Source organism: Pseudophryne corroboree, chromosome 4, assembly GCF_028390025.1.
Source record: "Pseudophryne corroboree isolate aPseCor3 chromosome 4, aPseCor3.hap2, whole genome shotgun sequence".
In the NCBI taxonomy this organism is placed as follows: Eukaryota; Metazoa; Chordata; class Amphibia; order Anura; family Myobatrachidae; genus Pseudophryne; species Pseudophryne corroboree.
Window position 1 is genome coordinate 919,942,254 of NC_086447.1, and position 17,411 is coordinate 919,959,664.

General features: G+C 48.3%; 1 protein-coding gene across 7 annotated transcripts in view; it reads right to left on the minus strand.

The window, feature by feature from the left end:
• The window catches only part of DNAH14 (dynein axonemal heavy chain 14), a 427,754-nt gene extending 415,083 nt beyond the window's left edge, over positions 1 to 12,671 (minus strand). For all 7 annotated transcript variants that reach the window (XM_063919003.1, XM_063919002.1, XM_063918999.1 and 4 more), the window contains exon 1: positions 12,528 to 12,671. In XM_063919003.1, the coding sequence (XP_063775073.1) occupies positions 12,528 to 12,608 (81 nt within the window). In that variant the 5' untranslated portion in view covers positions 12,609 to 12,671. The remainder of the gene's footprint in view (positions 1 to 12,527) is intronic.
• Between the last annotated feature and the right edge of the window lie 4,740 nt (positions 12,672 to 17,411).

A 17,411-nucleotide genomic window follows, 5' to 3' on the forward strand; every position in this document is an offset into this window, starting at 1 on the left:
AAAAGTCCTCGCATGGAACCTGCCGAAGGGGATGGCCTCGTAGGCCGCCACCATTTTTCCCAGCACTCGAGTGCATTGGTGAACAGACACTCTTTTTGGTTTTAGCAGGCCTCTGACCATGTTCTGAAGTTCCTGGGCTTTTTTCATTGGGAGAAAAACCCTCCTCTGTTCCGTGTCGAGAATCATGCCTAAGAATGATAGTTGAGTCGTTGGAATCAATTGTGACTTTGGTAGATTTAGAATCCAACCGTGCTGCTGCAGCACTCTCAGGGAGAGCGACACGCTTTTCAGCAATTGATCTCTCGATCTCGCTTTTATCAGGAGATCGTCCAAGTACGGGATAATTGTGACTCCCCGCCTGCGCAGGAGCACCATCATTTCCGCCATTACCTTTGTGAAAATCCTCGGGGCCGTGGAAAGCCCAAACGGCAACGTCTGAAACTGGTAATGACAGTCCTGTACAGCGAATCTCAGGTACGCCTGATGAGGAGGATATATGGGGACACGAAGGTATGCATCCTTTATGTCTAGTGACACCATAAAATCCCCCCCTTCCAGGCTGGAGATCACTGCCCAGAGCGATTCCATCTTGAATTTGAACTTTTTCAAGTATAGGTTTAGGGATTTTAGATTCAGAATGGGCCTGACCGAGCCATCCGGTTTCGGGACCACAAACAGGGTTGAATAGTACCCTTTCCCCTGTTGGACTAGGGGAACCTTGATAATCACTTGCTGTTGACACAGCTTTTGAATTGCAGCCAAAACTATTTCCCTCTCTGGGGGAGAAGCTGGCAAAGCCGACTTTAAAAATCGGCGAGGAGGCACCTCTTCGAATTCCAGCTTGTAGCCTTGGGATACAATTTCCATCGCCCAAGGATCCACGTCTGACAGAACCCAGACCTGGCTGAAGAGTCGAAGACGTGCCCCCACCGGCGCGGACTCCCTCAGTGGAGCCCCAGCGTCATGCGGTGGATTTAGTAGAAGCCGGGGAGGACTTCTGCTCCTGGGAACTAGCCGTAGCAGGCATTCTTTTCCCTCTACCCTTACCTCTGGCGAGGAAGGAAGAGCCCCGACCTCTTCTGGACTTATGCGACCGAAAGGACTGCAACTGATATGGTGGAGTTTTCTTTTGCTGTGGGGGAACATAAGGCAAAAAAGTAGATTTACCCGCGGTAGCTGTGGAAACCAGGTCCGCGAGACTTTCCCCAAATAAAACCTCACCCTTGTAAGGCAAAACTTCCATATGCCTCTTTGAGTCGGCATCACCTGTCCACTGGCGGGTCCACAGGGCTCGCCTAACAGAAATCGCCATGGCGTTGGCTCTCGAACCTAGCAGCCCAATGTCTCTCTGAGCTTCTCTCATATATAAGACTGCGTCTTTAATGTGACCTAAGGTCAATAAAATGGTATCCCTATCTAGGGTATCAATGTCAGCTGACAAGGTATCTGTCCAAGCTGCAACCGCGCTACAAACCCAAGCCGATGCTATTGCCGGTCTGAGTAAAGCACCCGTATGTGTATAAATAGATTTTAAGGTAGTTTCCTGTCTGCGATCAGCAGGATCCTTGAGGGCTGCCGTGTCTGGAGACGGCAGCGCCACCTTCTTGGACAAGCACGTTAAAGCCTTGTCCACCCTGGGCGAGGATTCCCACCGTACCCTGTCCTGTGCAGGGAAAGGATACGCCATAAGAATCCTCTTATGAATCTGCAGTTTTTTGTCTGGAGGTTCCCAAGCTTTTTCAAATAACGCGTTCAGCTCATGAGATGGGGGAAAGGTTACCTCAGGTTTCTTTTCCTTAAACATGCGCACCCTCGTGTCAGGGACAGAGGGGTCATCTGTGATATGCAAAATATCTTTTATTGCAATAATCATATAATGAATACTTTTGGCCACCCTTTAGGTGTAACCTCGCATCATCATAGTCGACACTGGAGTCAGAATCCGTGTCGGTATCAGTGTCTGCTATTTGGGATAGGGGACGTTTTTGAGACCCTGAAGGGCCCTGTGACACAGTCAAAGCCATGGATTGACTCCCTGCTCTTTCCCTGGACTCTGCTTTGTCCATTCTTTTATGTAACAAAGTCACATTTGCATTCAAAACATTCCACATGTCCAACCAATCAGGTGTCGGCGTTGCCGACGGAGACACCACAATCATCTGCTCCACCTCCTCCTTAGATGAGCCTTCCGCTTCAGACATGCCGACACACGCGTACCGACACCCCCACACACACAGGGATATATTTATATGGAGACAGTTCCCCAATAAGGCCCTTTGGAGAGACAGAGAGAGAGTATGCCAGCACACACCCAGCGCCAACTGACACTGGAAACAAAATTCCCAGATAAACAGCGCTCTTATATAATTATGTATCAATATACACTCACTGCGCCTTACAAGTGCCCCCCCCCCCCCCTCTTTTTGCCCTCTGTCACCGTGTACAGCAGGGGAGAGACCGGGGAGCAGCTTCTCTGCAGTGCTCTGTGGAGAAAATGGCGCTGGTTAGTGCTGTGGGATCAAGCTCCGCCCCTTCAGCGGCGGGCTTCGGTCCCGCTCAAATTTTCAATACTGGCAGGGGATTGTATAATCTACTGCCTCCGCAGCCTATATAACTATATTAGCCAGTCCTAGAGGTTTATTATTGCTGCCCAGGGCGCCCCCCTGCGCCCTGCCTGCAGTGTGTGTTGTGTGTGGGAGCAATGGCGCGCAGCGGTTACCTCAGAGAAGATCTGAAGTCTTCTGCCGCCTTTGAAGTCTTCTTTCTTCTAATACTCACCCGGCTTCTATCTTCCGGCTCTGTGAGGAGGACGGCGGCGCGGCTCCGGGACGAACGGCGAGGGTGAGACCTGCGTTCCGACCCTCTGGAGCTAATGGTGTCCAGTAGACTAAGAAGCAGAGCCTATCACTTAAGTAGGTTTGCTTCTCTCCCCTCAGTCCCACGATGCAGGGAGCCTGTTGCCAGCAGTGCTCCCTGAAAATAAAAAACCTAACAAAAGTCTTTTTCAGAGAAACTCAGGAGAGCTCCCCTGCAGTGCATCCAGTCTCCCCTGGGCACAGGATCTAACTGAGGTCTGGAGGAGGGGCATAGAGGGAGGAGCCAGTGCACACCCATCTAAAGTTCTTTATAGTGCCCATGTCTCCTGCGGAGCCCGTCTATACCCCATGGTCCTTACGGAGTCCCCAGCATCCTCTAGGATGTAAGAGAAATGGGCACTGGGCAGAGGTGGTGGCAGTGCCACCATCAGGGGGGGGACTGCGTGGACTGGAGTCCTGGCCACTTACAGAAAGGAGGTCTCACCCCTGGCTCCTATTGCCGATACCTGGAGATTGGCACCAGGCTGGGCAACAACAGTGGGCTGACGTGCAGAGAGGACTTCTTTAAAGAAGTCTTCCCTGCGCATCAGCTCTGTGAACCGCTCCTGCAGGGCCGCAATGCACCACCTATATGTAACGTCATAATGTACGACATCTCATAGCGGCGGAGCAGTGCCGCAGAATCTTTTTTTTTTTTTGGGGGGGGGGGCTGTCTTTTCTATCAGTCCAGTGCCCCACAATTTCTGATGGCGGCCCTGGTGGTGATACTCGGGAGGTATGCAGCAGCAGCAGCACTTTTTTTTTTGTCTAATTTTTAATTCTTATAACTAGTTCCAGACACAGGAATAAATCAGTGAAACCATTTTGGAAGAAATAAATTAATATCCGCTCATTTATCCTAGACAAGTATCCTTGTTCATAGAAGACAAAATACACTTCTACCGGGGGGGAAGCGATTGAGGATTTCATCTTTTTTGGGGGCATATTTATCGCAATCCACATTTTTCTGTGTGAGGATGTTTTTATTGTGACGGACACATAGGCTAGACAAGACCCACAAGGAACCACAATCCGCAGATTTAATGCAGAAGTGATAAACATTTTTTTCGCCTAAACTCATAATGTGAAAATTAATATTTTCAGGCAAATTTACTTAACAGCTCTCGCCGGGAGACGGGTTCCGATAGGCGGAGAGACAGAAGCAGAGTGATATATTCCACATTATTCAGATTTTTGTGACACTCTAATATTAAAAATAAGATTTTACTTACCGGTAAATCTGTTTCTCGTAGTCCGTAGTGGATGCTGGGGACTCCGTAAGGACCATGGGGAATAGACGGGCTCCGCAGGAGACAGGGCACTTTAAGAAAGAATTTGGATACTGGTGTGCTCTGGCTCCTCCCTCTATGCCCCTCCTCCAGACCTCAGTTAGAGAAACTGTGCCTGGAAGAGCTGACAGTACAAGGAAAGGATTTTGGAATCCAGGGCAAGACTCATACCAGCCACACCAATCACACCGTATAACTCGTGATAAACTTACCCAGTTAACAGTATGAACAACAACGGAGCATCAGATCAACCCTGATGCAACCAACATAACCCTTATTTAAGCAATAACTATATACAAGTATTGCAGAAGAAGTCCGCACTTGGGACGGGCGCCCAGCATCCACTACGGACTACGAGAAATAGATTTACCTGTAAGTAAAATCTTATTTTCTCTAACGTCCTAGTGGATGCTGGGGACTCCGTAAGGACCATGGGGATTATACCAAAGCTCCCAAACGGGCGTGAGAATGCGGATGACTCTGCAGCACCGAATGAGCAAACACAAGGTCCTCCTCAGCCAGGGTATCAAACTTGTAGAACTTTGCAAAGGTGTTTGAACCTGACCAAGTAGCCGCTCGGCAAAGCTGTAATGCCGAGACCCCTCGGGCAGCCGCCCAAAAAGAGCCCACCTTCCTTGTGGAATGGGCCTTAACTGATCTAGGCAGCGGCAACCCAGCCGCAGAATGAGCCTGCTGAATCGTGTTACAGATCCAGCGAGCAATAGTTTGCTTTGAAGCAGGCGCCCCAAGCTTGTTGGAAGCATACAGGATAAACAAATATTCTGTTTTCCTGACCCTAGCCGTTCTGGCTACATAAACCTTCAAAGCCCTGACCACATCTAGTAACTCGGAATCCTCCAAGTCACGAGTAGCCACAGGCACCACAATAGGTTGGTTCATATGAAAGGATGACACCACTTTTGGCAGAAATTGTGGACGGGTCCGCAATTCTGCCCTGTCCATATGGAGAACCAGATAGGGGCTTTTATGCGACAAAGCCGCTAATTCTGACCCACGCCTAGCTGAAGCCAAGGCTAATAGCATGACCACCTTCCACGTGAGAAATTTTAACTCCACGGTTGTGAGTGGCTCAAACCAGTGTGACTTCAGGAAACTCAACACCACGTTAAGATCCCAAGGTGCCACTGGAGGCACAAAAGGGGGCTGAATATGCAGCACTCCCTTTACAAACGTCTGGACTTCAGGAAGAGAAGCCAGTTCTTTTTGAAAGAAAATGGATAGAGCCGAAATCTGGACCTTAATGGAACCCAATTTCAGGCCCAAAGTCACTCCCGACTGTAGGAAGTGAAGGAAACGGCCCAGCTGGAATTCCTCCGTAGGGGCATTCCTGGCCTCACACCAAGCAACATATTTTCGCCATATACGGTGATAATGTTTAGCCGTCACGTCCTTCCTAGCCTTTATCAGCGTAGGAATAACCTCATCCGGAATGCCTTTTTCTGCCAGGATCCGGCGTTCAACCGCCATGCCGTCAAACGCAGCCGCGGTAAGTCTTGGAACAGACAGGGCCCCTGTTGCAACAAGTCCTGTCTTAGAGGCAGAGGCCATGGGTCCTCTGTGAGCATTTCTTGCAGATCCGGATACCAAGTCCTTCTTGGCCAATCCGGAACAATGAGTATTGTTCTCACTCTTCTTTTTCTTATGATTCTCAGCACCTTTGGTATGAGAGGAAGAGGAGGAAATACATAAATCGACTGGAACACCCACGGTGTCACTAGTGCGTCTACAGCTATCGCCTGAGGGTCTCTTGACCTGGCGCAATATCTCTGTAGCTTTTTGTTGAGGCGGGATGTCATCATGTCCACCTGTGGCAGTTCCCACCGCCTTGCAATCTGCGTGAAGACTTCTTGATGAAGTCCCCACTCTCCCGGGTGGAGGTCGTGCCTGCTGAGGAAGTCTGCTTCCCAGTTGTCCACTCCCGGAATGAACACTGCTGACAGTGCTCTTACGTGATTCTCCGCCCAGCGAAGAATTCTGGTGGCTTCTACCATCGCCACCCTGCTCCTTGTGCCGCCTTGGCGGTTTACATGAGCCACTGCGGTGAAATTGTCTGACTGAATCAGAACCGGTTGGTCGCGAAGCAGGGACTCCGCTTGACGTAGGGCGTTGTATATGGCCCTTAGTTCCAGGACGTTGATGTGAAGGCAAGTCTCCTGATTTGACCACAGCCCTTGGAAATTTCTTCCCTATGTGACTGCCCCCCACCCTCGGAGGCTTGCATCCGTGGTCACCAGGACCCAGTCCTGAATGCCGAATCTGCAACCTTCGAGAAGGTGAGTACTCTGCAGCCACTACAGGAGAGACACCCTGGCCCTGGGGGATAGGGTGATTAACCGATACATCTGAAGATATGATCCGGACCACTTGTCCAGTAAGTCCCATTGGAAGGTCCTCGCATGGAACCTGCCGAAGGGAATGGCCTCGTATGATGCCACCATCCTTCCCAGGACTCGAGTGCAGTGATGCACTGACACCTGTTTTGGTTTTAATAGATTCCTGACCAGTGTCATGAGTTCCTGAGCTTTCTCCATCGGGAGATAAACCCTTTTCTGGTCTGTGTCTAGGATCATGCCTAGGAGAGGCAGATGAGCTGTATGAACCAACTGCGACTTTGGAATATATAGAATCCAGCCGTGTTGCCGTTACACTTCCAGAGAAAGTGATACGCTGTTCAGCCACTGCTCTCTTGATCTCGCTTTTATGAGGAGATCGTCCAAGTACGTGATAATAGTGACACCTTGCTTCCGCAGGAGCACCATCATTTCCGTCATTACCTTGGTGAACATTCTCGGGGCCGTGGAGAGACCAAACGGCAACGTCTGAAATTGGTAATGACAATCCCGTACCGCAATTCTGAGGTACGCCTGATGAGGTGGATAAATGGGGACATGAAGGTATGCATCCTTTATGTCCCGAGTCACCATAAAATCTCCCCCTTTCAGGCTTGCAATGACCGCTCTTAGCGATTCCATCTTGAACTTGAACCTTTTCATGTATATGTTCAGGGATTTTAAATTCAATATGGGTCTGACCGAACCGTCCGGTCGAATAATAACCCCCTCCTTGTTGAAGGAGGGGAACCTTGACCACCACCTGTTGAAAATACAATTTGTGAATTGCAGTTAACACTGTTTCCCTCTCGTGGGGGGAAGCCGGCAGGGCCGTCGGTGAGGGGGCATCTTCTCAAAGTCCAGCTTGTATCCCTGAGACACAATATCTATTGCCCAGGGATCTAACAGGCAGTAAACCCACTTGTGGCTGAACTTACGAAGGCGTGCCCCCACCAGGCCTAGCTCCGCCTGTGAAGCCCCAGCGACATGCGGTTGATTTTTGTAGAGGCCGGGGAGGACTTCTGTTCCTGGGAATTAGCTGTGTTGTGCAGCTTCTTTCCTCTGCCCCCGCCTCTGGCAAGAAAGGACGCACCTCGGACTTTCTTGTTTCTTTGTTCGAAAGGCTGCATTTGATAATGTCGTGCTTTCCTAGGCTGTGCAGGAATATAAGGCAAAATATCAGAAGTACCAGCTATAGCTGTGGAGACCAGGTCCGAGAACCCTTCTCCACACAATCCCCAGCCTTCCATATGCCTCTTAAGTCGGCATCATCTGTCCATTGCATATTCTACAGGACACGTCAAGCAGAAATCGACATAGCTTTGACTCTAGGACCCAGTATACTCATGTCTCTTTGGGCATGTTTTATATATATATTATATATCTCTTAAGACAGCATCTTTGATATATATATCTCTGTATATACATATATATATATATCTACATACTAGGGTCTCAATCTCTGCTGATAAGGTACCTGTCCACGCTGCCACAGCGCTATAAACCCATGCCGACACAATCGCCGGTCTGAGTAGTGTACCAGAATGTGCACGCTATCCCTGAGAATAGCTGTTACGTCAGGGCTACCTTTTGGGCAAACGTGACACCCTAGGGGAAGATTCCCATTGTATCCTGGTCCTAGTGGGGAAAGGATACTGCCTGAGAATTCTTTGCGGGAAACGCAGTCTCTTGTCTGGAGATTCCCGCTCTTTTTCATCATGAGAGGAGGGAAATTTACCTCAGCTTTCTTCCCCTTAAACATGTGTACCCTTGTGTCAGGGACAGATGAGTCATCAGTGATATGCAAATCATCTTTTATTACAATAATCATATATTGTATACTTTTCTGCCATTTTGGCTGAAAGTTTGCATTATCGTAGTCGACACTGGAGTCAACCTCCGTGTCGATATCAGTGTTTATTATTTTGGATAGTGAGCATTGAGAGACTCTGAAGGTCTCTGCGACATAGGGACAGACATGGGTAGATTTCCTGTCTGTTCTCTAATCTTTTGTGCAATAAATTCACCTTAGCACTTAATTACACATATCCAAACAGGTGTCGGCGTTGTCGACGGAAACACCCTCACACACACATATTTGCTCCATCTCCTCCTTAGGGGAGCCTTTTACCTCAGACATGTCGACACACACGTACCGACACACCACACACTCAGGGAATGCTCATCTGAAGACAATTCCCCCATAAGGCCCTTTGGAGAGACAGAGAGAGAGTATGCCAGCACACACCCCAGCGCTATATAACCCAGGAATAACACAGTAACTTAATGTTAACCCAGTAGCTGCTGTTTATATTGATTTTTGCACCTAATTATGTGCCCCCCCTCTCTTTTTACCCTCTTCTACCGTGTAACTGCAGGAGAGAGGCTGGGGAGCTTCCTCTCAGCAGTGCTGTGGAGAAAAACATGGCGCTGGTGAGTGCTGAGGAAGAAGCCCCGCCCCCTCGACGGCGGGCTTCTGTCCCGCTTTAATGTACAATTTTTGGCGGGAGCTCATACATATATACAGTGCCCAACTGTATATTATGCAAACTTTTGCCAAAGAGGTTTCTAATTGCTGCCCAGGGCGCCCCCCCCTGCGCCCTGCACCCTACAGTGACCGGAGTATGTGGGTTTAATGTGGGAGCAATGGCGCACAGCTGCAGTGCTGCATACCCTCCAACATGACCCATTTCATTAGGTACGAAATGCTCTGTTCCTGGACTTCCTTGCCAGTGGTAGTTGCATAGGTGGGGCTGCAGCACAGTCCAAAATTCAAATAGGGGAGCCTAATGGAATGGGTCATGTTGGAGGGTATGGTGCTGTGCGCTACCTCAGTGAAGACTGGAGTCTTCTGCCGCCGATTTCGAAGTCTTCTTGCTTCTCATACTCACCCGGCTTCTGTCTTCCGGCTCTGCGAGGGGGACGGCGGCGCGGCTCCGGGATCGGACGACAAAGGGTGCGATCCTGTGTACGATCCCTCTGGAGCTAATGGTGTCCAGTAGCCTAAGAAGCAGGACCTAGCTTCAGAGAGTAGGGCTGCTTCTCTCCCCTCAGTCCCACGTAGCAGAGAGTCTGTTGCCAGCAGAGCTCCCTGAAAATAAAAAACCTAACAAAATACTTTCTTACAGCAAACTCAGGAGAGCTCACTGAACAGCACCCAGCTCGTCCGGGCACAGATTCAAACTGAGGTCTGGAGGAGGGACATAGAGGGAGGAGCCAGAGCACACCAGTATCCAAATTCTTTCTTAAAGTGCCCTGTCTCCTGCGGAGCCCGTCTATTCCCCATGGTCCTTACGGAGTCCCCAGCATCCATTAGGACGTTAGAGAAAGACTGGAACAACTAACAATAAATGACGGTACGCCAGACAAGCAGAATGGCAGGTACCTCGTTTCCGCTTTCCCCGTTGCCTATAGACATGACGCTGCTGCTGTCAGACACTCGTACACTGTGTCATCGCCCCGTACTAGGCGGCTTTATTACAAATAATCAGAGACAAAGAGCTCTACCTATTTCCATCATTATAAATAATCAAAGACGAGACGGGTCCTCGCTGACGAAGTGCAATTACTGATCTGAATATTTATTATCTGGATATTACCGGGTAAATTGTGGTACATTTCTGAAAAATAAAATCAGAGGTTTTTTTTTTTTTTAAATGTAATTACGCATAAATTATCTAATTAACCACCTGATGAAGGGAAATTACTAAATGAAATAGCTGGGGAACATATTGTATAGACACTTCCTGTAGCTGAACGGTTGGTGCTTGTGGGGAATGGACTGCTGAAGTCCCAGCTAGGGGCCTAATTCAGACCTGTTCGCTGTTGTGCGAAATTGCACAGTGGACGATTATCGAACGACTGCGTATGCATACGGATCGTAATGCGCAGGCGCGATGACAAACTGCGAAAAAAATCCTGCGTCTTTTTGGATCGCTAGGCGTACGCAGGCCGACTAACAGGAAGCGGGCGTTTGGGGGTGGTAACTGGCCGTTTTCTGGGAGTGTCAGGAAAAACGCAGGTGTTCCCAAGCGGTTTCAGGGCGGGTGTGTGACGTCAGCTCCGGCCCCAATCAGTCTGATTCTATCACACTGTAGGAGTAAGTCCTGGACTGCGCACACACTGCACACACTGGAAAAATCATTCGATGGTGAGTGAGTTGCGAACAGATTTGCAGCTGACCGGCGTTTGCAAAGTGTACGCAGACTTGCACAAGGCGGTTTTTCACTCTATCTGGGCAGTGACTATCTGAGATCGCAAACCTCTGCAAATTCACAAAGTATGCGATCAGATCTGAATTAGGCCCAATATAAGGTGTCAGTGCAGAGGCCGTTTCCCATTAGGGATATTTACCAGTCCTTGGATTATAAGGTCCAGCCAGTCCTTACGCTGTTGTTGTGGCTGTGGGTCCGGGGCTGGAGAGCTGACAGATGGCCCGTGCTGGTGTTTAGGGCAAGATGCAGTTTTAATTTTGGGGTCCAGAGGAGCCGAATTTGCTTTTTTAACATTGACCCTCTATGTGGAAGATTACATTGGGTTGTTTATTTTTTATTTTAATAAAATGTTGAATTATTACTTTGATCAGCCGCACGATGATATTTATTGAATATATATATATATATATATATATTGGTAATACCCATTACATTTTTATTAGCAGTTTACCCTTACTAGCTCTGTATCTTTAGCTCTACCATTATCTCTCTCATAGGAGGCTGGCACCCGCCGTTACAGCCGCAGTGGGTACACCAGGCAGCGCCAGTGCGGAGCACTTTTTCTTTTTTTGCTGTTATAGATTGCGGAGACTTACAGGGCTTTTTGGAATTTCCTCAAATCTTACCGCAGACCCTCCAACACGCCCCCTTCCGCCGGGTACACCATGCTGACCCTATTCATTTAGGACTGGCGTTACCTGTATTGAGCTATGGGGCCTATGTACTAAGGCTTGGAGAGAGATAAAGTGGGCGGAGATAAAGTACTGTTACAGGCTGTGTATGAAACATGACAGTTAGGAGCTGATTGGCTGGTACTTTATCTCCGTCCTCTCTATCTCCATCCAAGGCTTCGTACATAGACCCCTGAAAATGGACTTGTATACAAACTCCCGTCTATGTAATCTGAAAGGGGTATAAGTCACTGGTGAGAAGTGTGTCTGTAACGGGTCTGGGACTCCAGGTCGACAACAAAAAGGTCGACACACCTAAGGTCGACACCAATATGTCAACACACCTTAGGTCGACATGGACAAAAGGTCGACATGGACAAAAGGTCAACATGAGTTTTTTATGTTTTTTTGGTGTCGTTTTCTTCGGAGAGTGACCGGGAACCCCAATTAGTGCACCGCGTCGGGCACGGTGCTTTGCTTCGCTCGGCACAGATTACCGTTCCAATCGTAGTCCACGTGGATCGTTAAGTATGAAAAAGTTCCAAAAGAGAAAAAAATTGTGAAAAACTCATGTCGACCTTTGTTCATGTCGACCTTGTTAATGTCGATCTTTTGTCCATGTCAAACTTTTGTACACGTCGACCTAAGGTGTGTCGACCTATTGGTGTCGACCTAAGGTGTGTCAACCTTTTTGTTGTCGACCTGGAGTCCGGATACCGTCTGTAACACAGGTGACAGCAACTACATATGCGACGGGAAGCCCAGGAGCAGAGCATTATAATAAACACTTCATAATGCACAACAGGTGTCTGATATCCATGTCTGGGCTATGTATGAGCTGATCAATGACTACCTGTATCTATCTATCTATCTATCTATCTATCTATCTATCTGTCTGTCTGTCTGTCTGTCTGTCTGTCTGTCTGTCTGTCTGTCTGTCTGTCTGTCTATCTATCTATCTATCTATTTATCTATATATATATATATATATATATATATATATATATATGTCTAGATAGATAGATAGATAGATAGATAGATAGATAGATAGATAGATAGATAGATAGATAGATAGATAGATAGATAGATAGATAGATAGATAGATATACTAAAGCAGCATACATATCTGGGTAAGTGCAGCACTCACCATGGGCTCAGCTGGGCAGTCACTAGTTGCAGTCCCCCAGTATACAGTATATACACCCTGCCCTGTCAGGATACAGGACATGTATATACATCCAGGCTTTGTTGTGATTTCTGTCCTCTCTGCTGGGAGACGCTGCCTGGCGTTGCCCTGGAAATCAGGGTGTGGCTACGGGCAGGCTGGGCCCCGCCCACTTCCCCGGGAGCTGTCACTCAAGCTCAGCAGCAGAGATGTCCGGCAGCTTCTTTGCAGGAGGGAGGGGAATGCACACACACTGTATATATGTAGCTGCAGGTTCCCAGCCTGTGTGATATCAGCTCCTGGGGGCTTTATTGCATGTAGAAATAAATATCAGGTTTTGCAGATAGATTTCCAGCAGGAGCACTCTCTCCCTCTCTCTCTCTCTCTCTCTCTCTCTTTCTCTCTCTCTCTCTCTCTCTCTCTCTCTCTCTCTCTCTCTCATTGGCTGGGGCAGGTATGAGCTCAGTGTGAGGTTAAAAAAAGTGTTATTTTGGAGCAATGGTTTATGGCCTGATTTACTAATGGGCACTTTTGTGTTTGGCTCAGCGAGTGCTGAGATCTCACAAGGGCCCCCGTGCTTCATGTTGTCAGATGTGCAATAGTTACGCTATAACATGGTAATGTGCAGGGGATGATAGCGGCATATTTATAAAAAAGTAAATTTTTCTTATCACCACAATTAGAATTGAAAAAATATGAAATTTGACAATGACTCTTGCAGAGACACAATGGGGTAAATTTACTAAGAATCGTATTTTCCCGTTTGAGGTCAAAGTTCAATCACGAATGACATCGAAAGTGTAAATATGCAACTTTTTGAATTGATTACGACTAATTTACTAAGCTGCCGTATTCTGCATTTTCGGTTTTTCCGATGTCGATGTCATTCGTTTTTTTAGGCAGTGGGGTATATTTACTAAGGTCCCGATTTTGACCGAGATGCCGTTTTTTCTTCAAAGTGTCATCTCGGTAATTTACTAAGCAAAAATTACGGCAGTGATGAGGGCATTCGTAATATTTTGGAAGTCCTAGGAAAAAATCATGAATCAATACACCATCGGTCAAATACGCCTGCAATTTGGTAGAAATCGTTCATTTACTAAAAAGTGCAAAACACAAACACTGCCGACAATAGCCAAACACTGCCGTGCTAAAATACAAATCGTGAAAAAGTGCTAAAAAAAAACAGACCTGCTTTTTTATCCCGTGTTTGTATAGGCATGCACGGATCCATGAGATCCGTGCATGTTTATCAGTGGGAAGGGGTGGGAAATGTTATAATTTTTCAAAAAAAAATTGCGTGGGGTCCCCCCTCCTAAACCAAACCAGCCTCGGGCTCTTTGAGCCGGCCCTGGTTGCAAAAATATGGGAAAAAAATTGACAGGGGTTCCCCCATATTTAAGCAACCAGCACCGGGCTCTGCGCCTGGTCCTGGTTCCAAAAATACGGGGGACAAAAAGCGTAGGGGTCCCCCGTATTTTTGAAACCAGCACCGGGCTCCACTAGCTGGACAGATAATGCCACAGCCGGGGGTCACTTTTATACAGCGCCCTGCGGCCGTGGCATCAAATATCCAACTAGTCACCCCTGGCCGGGGTACCCTGGGGGAGTGGGGACCCCTTCAATCAACGGGTCCCCCCCCCCAGCCACCCAAGGGCCAGGGGTGAAGCCCGAGGCTGTCCCCCCCATCCAATGGGCTGCGGATGGGGGGCTGATAGCCTTTGTTGAAAGTAATGAATATTGTTTTTAGTAGCAGTACTACAAGTCCCAGCAAGCCTCCCCCGCAAGCTGGTACTTGGAGAACCATAAGTACCAGCATGCGGCGGAAAACCGGGCCCGCTGGTACCTGTAGTACTACTACTAAAAAAATACCCCAATAAAGACATTACACACACACATTGAAAGTATAACTTTAATGCATACATACACACCACCATATACACATACTTACCTTATGTTCACACGAGGGTCGGTCCTCTTCTCCAGTAGAATCCATGGTGTACCTGTTGAAAAAATCCTACTCACCAAATCCAGTGTAGAGGGCTCCTCGGATAATCCATTTGTAATCCACGTACTTGTAAAAATAAAAAAACGGGACACCCGACCACGAACTGAAAGGGGACCCAAGTTTTCACATGGGACCCCTTTCCCCGAATGCCAGAAACCCCCTCTGACTGATGTCTAAGTGGGTTTCTTCAGCCAATCAGGGAGCGCCACGTTGTGGCACCCTCCTGATCGGCTGTGTGCTCCTGTACTGTCTGACAGGCGGCACACGGCAGTGTTACAATGTAGCGCCTATGCGCTCCATTGTAACCAATGGTGGGAACTTTGTGGTCAGCGGTGAGGTCACTTTCGGTCAACCGCTGAGCACAAAGTTCCCACCATTGGTTACAATGGAGCGCATAGGCGCTACATTGTAACACTGCCTTGTGCCGCCTGTCAGACAGTACAGGAGCACACAGCCGATCAGGAGGGTGCCACAACGTGGCGCTCCCTGATTGGCTGAAGAAACCCACTTAGACATCAGTCAGAGGGGTTTTTTGGCATTCTGGGAAAGGGGTCCCATGTGAAAACATGGGTCCCCTTTCAGTTCGTGGTCGGGTGTCCCGTTTTTTTTATTTTTACAAGTACGTGGATTACAAATGGATTATCCGAGGAGCCCTCTACACTGGATTTGGTGAGTAGGATTTTTTCAACAGGTACACCATGGATTCTACTGGAGAAGAGGACCGACCCTCGTGTGAACATAAGGTAAGTATGTGTATATGGTGGTGTGTATGTATGCATTAAAGTTATACTTTCAAGGTGTGTGTGTAATGTCTTTATTGGGGTATTTTTTTAGTAGTAGTACTACAGGTACCAGCGGGCCCGGTTTTCCGCCGCATGCTGGTACTTGTGGTTCTCCAAGTACCAGCTTGCGGGGGAGGCTTGCTGGGACTTGTAGTACTGCTACTAAAAACAATATTCATTACTTTCAACAAAGGCTATCAGCCCCCCATCCGCAGCCCATTGGATGGGGGGGACAGCCTCGGGCTTCACCCCTGGCCCTTGGGTGGCTGGGGGGGGGGACCCGTTGATTGAAGGGATCCCCACTCCCCCAGGGTACCCCGGCCAGGGGTGACTAGTTGGATATTTGATGCCACGGCCGCAAGGCACTGTATAAAAGTGACCCCCGGCTGTGGCATTATCTGTCCAGCTAGTGGAGCCCGGTGCTGGTTTCAAAAATACGGGGGACCCCTACGCTTTTTGTCCCCGTATTTTTGGAACCAGGACCAGGCGCAGAGCCCGGTGCTGGTTGCTTAAATATGGGGGAACCCCTGTCAATTTTTTCCCCATATTTTTGCAACCAGGGCCGGCTCAAAGAGCCCGAGGCTGGTTTGGTGTAGGAGGGGGGACCCCACGCATTTTTTTGTGTGAAAAATTATAACATTTCCCACCCCTTCCCACTGAAAAACATGCACGGATCTCATGGATCCGTGCATGCCTATCCAAACACAGGATAAAAAAGCAGGTCTGTTTTTTTTTAGCACTTTTTCACGATTTGTATTTTATCACGGCAGTGTTTGGCTATTGTCGGCAGTGTTTGTGTTTTGCACTTTTTAGTAAATTCCCGATTTCTAGCAAATTGCAGGCGTATTTGACCGATGGTGTATTGATTCGTGATTTTTTCCTAGGACTTCCAAAATATTACGAATGCCCTCATCACTGCCGTGATTTTTGCTTAGTAAATTCCCGATTTCTAGCAAATTGCAGGCGTATTTGACCGATGGTGTATTGATTCGTGATTTTTTCCTAGGACTTCCAAAATATTACGAATGCCCTCATCACTGCCGTGATTTTTGCTTAGTAAATTACCGAGATGACACTTTGAAGAAAAAACGGCATCTCGGTCAAAATCGGGACCTTAGTAAATATACCCCAATGGGCCTAATTCAGACCTGATCGGTCGCTAGGGTATTTTTTGCAGTGCTGCGATCAGATAGTCGCCGCCTATAGGGGAGTGTATTTTTGCTTTGCAAGTGTGCGAACGCATGTGCAGCCGATCGGTACAAAAAAGTTTTGTGCAGTTTCTGAGTTGCTCAGAACTTATTCAGCCGCTGCGATTACTTCAGCCTGTTCGTGTCCGGAATTGACGTCAGACACCCGCCCTGCAAACGCTTGCACACGCCTGTGTTTTCCCAACCACTTCCAGAAAACGGTCAGTTGCCACCCACAAAACGTCTTCTTCCTGTCAATCTCCTTGCGATCGGCTGTGCGAATGGATTCTTTGTAAAACCCATCACACAGCAACGATCCGCTTTGTACCCATGCGACGCGCCTGCGCATTGTGGTGCATACACAAGCACAGTTCTGACCTGATCGCAGCACAACGAAAAAACCTAGCGTGCGATCAGGTCTGAATGACCCCCAGTATCCGGTGAGAGCCTGTCCCACCCAGCGGTGTCACTTTACTTCCTGGTACGGACCCAGCAAGCGCAATGCAGAGCACGGATGGTGTAATGGTTAGCTTTACTGCCTCACAGCACTGGGTCATGGATTTAATTCCCACCATGGCTCTAACTGTGTGGAGTTTGCATGTTCTCCCTGTACTTGCGTGGGTTTCCTCTGGGTGCTCCGGTTTCCTCCCACAATCCAAAAATATACTGGTAGACTAATTGACTCCGAACAAAATTAACCCTAGTGTGAATGTGTCTGTGTGTACATGTGATATGGAATATAGATTGTAAGCTCACTGGGGCAGGGAGTGGGACTGATGTGAATGGCCAAATATTCTCTGTAAAGGTGGGTACACACTGGGCGATATATCAGCCGTTCTCTTGAACGGCCGTTATATCGCGGGTCCGTCAGCAAGTGCGTACGGCCGAT